The sequence below is a fragment of the Mesitornis unicolor genome, unplaced genomic scaffold, assembly GCF_000695765.1.
Source record: "Mesitornis unicolor isolate BGI_N332 unplaced genomic scaffold, ASM69576v1 scaffold1890, whole genome shotgun sequence".
In the NCBI taxonomy this organism is placed as follows: domain Eukaryota; kingdom Metazoa; phylum Chordata; class Aves; order Mesitornithiformes; family Mesitornithidae; genus Mesitornis; species Mesitornis unicolor.
In genome coordinates, this window is record NW_010160191.1 from 60,295 (window position 1) to 68,968 (window position 8,674).

General features: G+C 39.7%; 1 protein-coding gene across 1 annotated transcript in view; it reads left to right on the forward strand.

The window, feature by feature from the left end:
* LOC104544362 (kalirin-like) overlaps positions 1-8,674 on the forward strand; it is a gene marked incomplete at both ends in the record, with an annotated part of 87,599 nt that overhangs the window by 40,072 nt on the left and 38,853 nt on the right. Inside the window, 2 exon segments of the mRNA XM_010189221.1 lie at positions 1-79; positions 2,227-2,739. The exon segment at positions 1-79 is cut by the window's left edge and continues 29 nt beyond it. Of these exon segments, the coding sequence (XP_010187523.1) occupies positions 1-79; positions 2,227-2,739 (592 nt within the window).

Below are 8,674 nucleotides of genomic sequence, written 5' to 3' on the forward strand. Positions count from 1 at the left end.
TGTTGCTCTGATTATAAAACCTGATAATTTCTGGCAGAAGCAGAAAACAAACTTCGGCAGTTCCAAGTTCATCTTTGAGGTGAGAGCTACGTGAGACATATATGGTAAAGCGTTATCTCTGCTAAGAAATTTTCTTCAGGTAAAAAAATAATCCCAAGCCCTGTGATTGAGAGAAAAGAAGTTCATTTTGATGAGGGGTGTTTTTTGTGATACTTTGTTTTGGTGTTGTTTTATGCAGTCTGTTTTTTTGTTTCTCTTTGATTCTGCTTTTGAACTTAATGGAAGCATTATGCATGTGCCAGGGCAGTGTATGACCCTTAGTGGAGGCAATGATCTGGATTTTGTGTTGTGAGGCTCTGGCAGAACGATTCTGTGCCACAGTTCAGAGTGTGAAGCATGCCCCCAGATCAGCACATAAAGAAAAGAGAGAAAAAAAGGCTTTGCTTGACATATGTGGACTCCAAAGCTCCGTGTCACTTTGAGGAATGAACTGGGCAGCTTAGTTAGCATTAATTCAGAGGTGCCTTCAAGATTATTTTATTTCTCCTGCCAAAAGTGTTTAAATAGTGCGCAGTGCTTTTTAAAGTGATTTTTAAAAGAAAGATGGGTGATGCCTGAGAGACAGTTACTTTATCTTGCCAGTTACCTTCCCGTAAGGTTGTTTTCAAGAGAGTTTCAAGAACTCCTTAAATAAACAAATCTGAATAAAGAAATTAGCTGAAGTCATAAAATTAAAATCCTTTCTACTATATCACCATGTCAAATTCTGTTCATGATAAAAGCAGTGCTTGCATTAACTTGACATACTGTAGGGGGAGTGCCCAGGTATTAGCCATGAAGAGAAGTCTTTTCTTGACAGGTAGTTTAACTCTAAATTGAATTATCTTCAAGGGGTCAGTGTCCAGGTCAAGAGGTTTAGAAATTTGAAATCTCTCCGAAGCTGCAGACTTACCTTCCCATTGTTTATAGGATCTTCCCTCTGTCCTCGCCTTTCCCCAAAGCAAGGAACATTGCAACAAAGTTTTAAAATAATCTTTCTGCTGAGCGTAAGTTCAATACAATCTCAATTTTAATACATTGTAGAATGCCTGATAGTTTTAGGTGGGTAGAAATTGGAAGGAAAGCATATTATTAACTTTAAACCAGTGGGCAGCATGCTGTCTTGGACACAATTCAGGATAATGGACAGGACTTGAGGTATTTTTCTTCGTAGATGACTTTTACATGATTGCTGTGATTACTGGGTGCCTGCACTTCTGAAGAGCACAAACTCTGACATTCTTTAGAGGCCTGATCTCTAGGGGATAGATGTGCAGTCACTGGTGAACATCACAAGCCTCTAAGGGCTGCCAACTTGGGTGTTAACATGACAGCACTGAAAATGTCTAGTAGCATATGAAACCCTATGCTCATATTTCAGGAAAATAAATTTGCTTAAAATAAATGGGAAAAGCCATCAGTTGTTGGGTCCTTAAACTGTAATCTGCTTTCCAAGCACCCAATACATTTCTCAGTCACCGATTTCTAAGTCTAAGTGAATTAAAACCCTCTCTCATTGATTGTGTATGATTCATGAGCAGTACTTTGTATTAGCAATAAATTCTAATTGTTAATACTCCAGTGACATTTAACTTTTACATTGATTTTGGCTTAATTATATTAGAAATAACTAATATGAAAGAGACCTGCTTGTGGCAAAAGCCAACTAGAAAAATCTGGAAGAAAAAACCCAGCATATTCTGTGTTTTGAGAAGTCATACCTCCAATAGTTCACATGCCTAAAACTTCTGCTGTCATACAGCCACTAGCCTGAGTGTAACACAAGTAGCAGAAACCCTGTAACACCACGTACCTGTTTAGTGAACAAACATGTCCAGATATCCAACAGCTGCAGAAAGAAGTCTTCAGTGTCCAACTGGGTTAAAGGAATCTATGGCAGAAATGTTGTCATTAAATGTTTCTGATAGCCAGGCCTGCTGAAAATGATAGGCATTATTCCAGTAAATACCATGTCTTTTAATAAATAAATAAATCAGTGCCATTAATAGAAAAATTTTCAATCCAATTAATTCATCAATTGTTAAACATAGTCCTCAGCATCTTCTACAATGTTCCTTCAATTAGGTATCGATGAGGAAAATAATCCCTTCATGCTATTTATGGATTGTACTGTTCTTTCTGGTTAGATAGTCACTGACTCAAATATTGTCATTTTCCCTTCCTTAGACAAGTATGGTATCTGTTGAAGGCCTGGCAAAACTCGTAGATCCTTCTCAACTGACGGATGAGTTTGAAGGATCCTTGGATTACAACCATGACGAATGGATAGAGTTGCGTGTCTCCTTGGAAGAGTTTTTCAACAGTGCCATCCATTTATTATCAAGGCTGGAAGATCTCCAGGAAATGTTGGCTAGGAAGGAGTTTCCAGTTGATGTTGAGGGCTCAAGAAGGCTGATCGATGAGCACACGCAGCTTAAGAAAAAAGTGATTAAAGCTCCCGTGGAAGAACTGGATCGTGAGGGTCAGAGGTTATTACAATGCATAAGGTGCAGTGATGGCTTTTCTGGTAGGAACTGCATTCCTGGAAGTGCAGATTTTCAAAGTCTTGTGCCAAAGATCACCAGCCTTTTAGACAAGCTGCATTCTACCCGGCAACACCTGCATCAGATGTGGCACGTCCGCAAGTTGAAACTGGACCAGTGCTTTCAACTCCGGCTTTTTGAGCAAGATGCTGAGAAGGTAGGGAATTATCTGTTCCTTTCATACTTTAACCAAGACTTTATTGCAAGGACACTTGTGACCATTTTTTCTATAATTAGCAACGTGAGGTATTCATCACAGGTGTAAATCTCAAGTTGCCAGCAGATGTACTTTATGTGACTTGTAAACCAAATTTACTGAACTAATTGTTGGATGTAGCAAGCGTAATGATATCCAAGAATAACTTGTCTCTGACAGTTTTGATGAAAGTTAATCTGCCTTTTTGTGTCACAGTGGGTATATTTGGTAGATGTTAGCATGAGAATCAGACTTTTTTTTCCAGTTTCTTTTAATAAGCTTATGAATATATTTCTCTACATGTCACAACACCTAAAGAATAATGATTTTAGGGTTTGATTCACTATAATTGCTTTCACTTCTTGTTAGTCTATGGGAAATTTGTAGCTTAAATCCTCCTAATTGTTATCTCCAACAACATTTTCAGTTTCCCTTTCCTAGGAAATTGCAACAGGATTTGCAACTGGTAAAATCTTTATTAATGGCTTTGTACCAAGGACATGGCCACTTAGGTCCCACAGAATGAGATCTGAGACTGTGTTTGGGTTAAACATATAAACAGACCACGAGAAAGTAGTCTGAAATGACAGCAGGATGCAAAACTCAGTGTGGCTGTTTTGCATTAAAAAGCATGTAAGGATGGCATTTGAATTCATACCTGACACTGAGTCAGTGACCAGGATTCCTGTTCATCAGCACAAGACCTTGTTTGAGAAATATTTAACATTGAATTATTCCATAGAGATTGCATTGCAACTTCATCTTTCTTAAATGATTGTAATGTAGCATATCAGCCTGAAAAGCACATTGGGTGTCTTGAAATGAAGTATATAAAAGCCTCTAAAACAGCAGAAGCACAGGTGAGTAACATGGCTTTGGGAAGCTGTAGTTTCATAGGTGTGCAGTGCTGCTGCGCAGTTCCATCCCTGTTCCCTGTCTCTTCAGAAGACACTCATTCAGGAACCTGTGGTAGATTGGGAATTTCCCTGCAAGCAAAGCACAGCAGCTTGTCATGTCTGTTGGAAAGACTGGCTAAAAAACAACTAGAGTTCCCTAACCAGGTCTCATACACACCACCACCTATGAATTTCAGCAATACTAAATAAAACAGGCTTCTTACTACTTGTAGTATTTGTCTGCTGCTTGCCTCTGGAAGCATATGCAGGTACTGATTTGGTGAATTTATTTCAGAAAACTGTGTTGTGCTAAAGTCTTGGCAGTCTCACTTTCTTAGCACAGAAGTGCTTGACATCTTGTTAAGAGGTTTTGTAAGAAGTCTCCACTGAACATTTAAAATTCTAGGCCACAGAAGTAGGCTATTCTCAGTGGAAGGTACTGAGCCCTTGGACTCGTGTTTATCTCGTCTGTATCCATCAAAAGCACCAGTCTCTGAATCTTCTCCACTTAATGTATGATCCAGTTGCATCTGCTTGGACACAGGAGTAATAGCAAAGGAAATGCAGACCTTATCTGCAGAGGAATCTCACTATTATTTTTTTTAAATCAGCTGCAAATTAATATTATTTTTAAAACATCAGGGAGACGCACACTGCTGAAATAAATATAATCTTCAGTAATGCAGAGCAAGACAGAAGACATTGGTTTTCAATGCATGTACTAAATATCTCTAAGGGGTGCTAGGACTGAAAAGGCTCCATCATTGTATAATCAACCCTCCTATTGGGAAAACCTTGAATTCAGATGAGTCCCTCTAAAATGAGCGTCACTGCAGCATCAGTTAAGAATGTATAAGAGTTTTTCTTCCAAATGCTGCAGTTTCTTCTTCTGCCTTTTCATTTGTTTCACATGCTACAAGGAGATCACTCACTGCTGTCCTTTCCAGCAGAAGCTGCCTTTCACTCAGCTTTGGTTAGGATTTTCAGATTCTTTGGGATTATTCAGATGACCACTGCTTACTAACATATTTTTTTATTTTTAGCTATGATCATAATTTGCAAATATTATTATCAAATTATTATTATTCATCAAATTATTATTATTTTGTTATCAGTTGAAAGGCGCTCAGATCAAGTCAGTATCTGAGAAGTTCTTGTTGCCCAGCACCTTTCTGCAGTCTTGAAGGAAATCTCCAAAATATTTTTCCTTTCTATCATCTGAATGGATGCAAAAGGATGTTGTGGTACAAGTCTGAGCATTGTGGCAGCTAAGTTCTTTGCACGTGTTATTCTGAGGTTGTTAAGTGTAAGGTTGAGGCAAGTCACCAGATAAATGAAACTTTTGAGGGGAAGGAAGCAGCAGTGAGAACATGACTCCTGCCTTTTGAACACTGGCTGTGTCGAGCAATTCCCCATTGACAAAACTGGGATTTTTATCTTCTCGATATCTCTTATTCATCTACTTCTCATTAACTAAACATACAGTCTTGCTTTGACTTCTCTGAGTAGCTCTGCTTGCCTTTCCTTGACTACTACATTTTCCCAAAGAACAGGAAATACGTTTTTGTTTTATTCTGTCAAATCAATGCTTTTTCAGTCTTTTCAGTTTGTGGCACCCTAAAATTCTTTAAGATTGCAGATTCTTTTACTTCACACTTCACATATATAGACTGATGTAAAACATTGATGTGCTTTTCTCCTTAGCTGCCTTTTACAGATCTCTTTGAACTGGTCTGACCATCTCAGGCTGGAAAGTACTCATCTCATAAAAGGTTCAGAGCTAAATGCAGTCTGAGCGCTGTCTCCGCTGTATAAATATCCACCACAGTGTGTCTGTGTATTGAATTTTAAGGTTTCCTGGTACCTCCATTTGCTCAGTTGAACTCTACCCTTTGCAATTAGGTATGCTAGCAGATCCAGGATGGTCTTCATCTCCTGGGGAGAGGCACAGCTCTTTTCCTGTAACACAGATATGTCATTTAGTGCTAATCAAATGACAGCATAATACCCTGTGAAAGCTCAAACTTCAACATAAAACTATGAATACAAAAAAGGTATTAGGGCCTTTAAAATATCTCTGGCTGATATTTTAGGAAACGTGTTAGAATAAGGACAAAATGGGTAAGGATATTCCATTTTCTGGACACCTCTGATTTTAAAAATTTCAAGTGTCCTCATTGCCTAAAAAGTTCTTAAAGGTGGGATAAAAAAAAAGGGGACACAAAAATGAAAAGCACACAGTATTTCAAGGTAGGTTAATTTTTGAACCCCTTGATATTAAAATACCCCAGATGTGCAAAGCAAATCAATTAACTTTTTTCTATCATATGGATCACTTCTATTGGAACATTTATAGATAGTCATATATAGATAGTCATATCTATATATACATGTATAGACAGTCACTGGCTGGACACAAACTACTCAAATTAAGGGCATTACAACTTACAGAAGGTGTGTACAGTTGTGTGCTGAGCATATCTTATTATTGACAAAATAAAAGTAGAGGGTGGCAGTCATACCCTGGGCTTCTCCCATTTAATCAGTGGGAGAGAGCAGAGCTGTGGAGAAACTTGGTCTCCAAGTATGGTCTTTAGGGATTTATTTTTCCTGTGCTGGGGCCAAGGGAGAGGAAAAGTTGGGCTCTCACGTAGGCAGAAGCACTGCAGAGAGACTGAATCCGCACATGGAGACTGGAAGCTCCTTGAAGCTCAAGTCAGCAGGCGGGTCAGCCGTGTGGGGAGCTTTGGCAGAGTGGAGTGAGGAAGTTCACATGCTGTGCAGTGCTGACTGTAATGATCTGCTGATAAATAACACATTTCAGCTGCTGGTGTAGCCCTGACCCTGACTGTTCAGCAAATTCATTCCTCACCAACTAATATACACTTATGTATGTACATAGAACTGCTGTGTTTTTTACTGAGTAACAGGGAAAATATTTTTAGCCATCAGTAACATAAAAAATATAGTCCAGTCTTAATTGAATATTGTTTAAAACAAAAACCCCACAACCAGCATGGATTCAACTATTAGAACTATCTGAGAAATGTCAATTGGTTGGTTGAAAATCTGGACAGGGAGAAGAATTCAGGCAAGAGTCCACATGTTTTGCACTTGAATAAATACCAAAAAAAAGACAAAAAAATATCCTTACACTCTGCACTTTCCAGCTCTTCTGGAAATCATTTGTAACTGGCACTCGACTTGACTTGTGTAGGAATTTCCCCATCATTCTGGGTTGATTCCATATCAATTTTACTACCTCAGCATGTATGTGAATGAAAAACAGTTATCATGATGTAATCAGAGCTGTCCACATTAAATATAAACAATATAGTCATCAGCTGGACTGAACCAAGCATCTCTACTGCAAACTTGTAACACCAGAGCAAAGAAAGAGCCGGCTGCTGTACTATCATGGGGGTCAGCCCCTGACGGGAGGCAGAGGACACCTTGCATGTCCTCCCTCTCCTCATCTCCCCTTCTCCTTCCTGACTTTCTACAGAGTCCACAACACAAAGGCAAACTCCAAAAGATGGCAATGGTAGTTAGAAAATGCCATGGGTGGATTTCACTGGATGTTTGCAGTGGGAGAAACATTTTACTTGGATAGGGCCAGCTTTGTGGAAAGTCTAGTGGCAAGCCACAGGCCACATCCAGACTTCAAGGGCCAGTGAAGAGCAGGCTTGCAGTCTAAGTCATCTGCCTCATCCATACTAAAGCTTTCCTGTGAAAAACACAGCTCTGCCTGTGATTTTCCCAGTGGAGCAGGCTGTGGGGAGCCGTGCTGGTTGCTGCGTGCTGCTGTGGTACCTCTGCTCTGCAGGGGGCTGCAGTGAGAGGGAACAGGAGGCCTGCAGCTCCTACCCCACAGCAGCAGCTTTGCCCATTTTCCAGGTGATGTGGCAAGTCTGAAATGACAGAAAGATTTTGGTGAGTGCAAGAGTGATCAGAATGTGACAGCGATGCAACGTTCATACAACAGAAGACAAGTTTGGAGAGGGGAAGGAGTAAGCAAAAGGGATGAAGGGGAATAGGGTGGAATAACACTTGCACCAATTCTCCTGCATCCCACCTCTGTGCAGGTGTGGGCAGTGAGACCGTGGCAAGGAACACACACTGCATCCTTCCCTTCTCACACACAGTGCTGCTCCAGGCTTCCTCCTCGGTCTGGTCTCCTTAAATAAGGGAACTAATATATTATTCTACTGGATAGGTGCTATTAAACTCAGCCCCCATTTAGTGAAATAAATAATGGGGCATTTGGTTTCTGAAGGAGGAAAACCACAGATACACCGACTGTACCAGACTCCTGTCCAGTCTCCTGTTCCCATTCCTAATGAAAGTATTGGGAAGACTCCTATTGATTTTCAGCCGGAGCACAATATACCCATTTACACTTACTCTTAAAAGTGCCAGATGAAATTTAGGAGTCCTGATTTAGAATCTAACTTAACACCATACAGAGTTAGTCTAGAAAAATACAGAGAAGCTCTAGCTTCACAGAAAAGTCAATGGGGGAGAAGATTATCCAAGAAGTATGTAATCTGGGTATTTGAACTGTGCTCACAGCATTATTGGAGTGTTACACTTGTCAAAAGTTCATGCTCCTCAAAAGGAAGGAATGCTGTGCAAGCTGCTCTTCATCCAAAAAATGCAGGATAACTCTGATGAAATAATAGAATGCAAAATGGAGAAATTTACCCTGTGGTTTTGAGGGGGGAATGGTTTTAAGAAAGAACCATTGATATCTTACTGTTTGAGAGAAAGGAAACTCTCAGTGCATTTTTGATTGTATGATACATATCCACTTTAACCGTTTCATACATTACTTCCCTTTGTACTGCACTTAAAAATTCTGATGCCGTATGTTTTGTAATAAAATGCATTACAAATCTGATGATACAATCCTTCTTGCTAATAGGAGGCAGTTTATTTTATTACAGTCCATTAAGTAGAGCAATTGTAGCTGCTCCTTTAGTCAAGTGATGCTGTGTAGG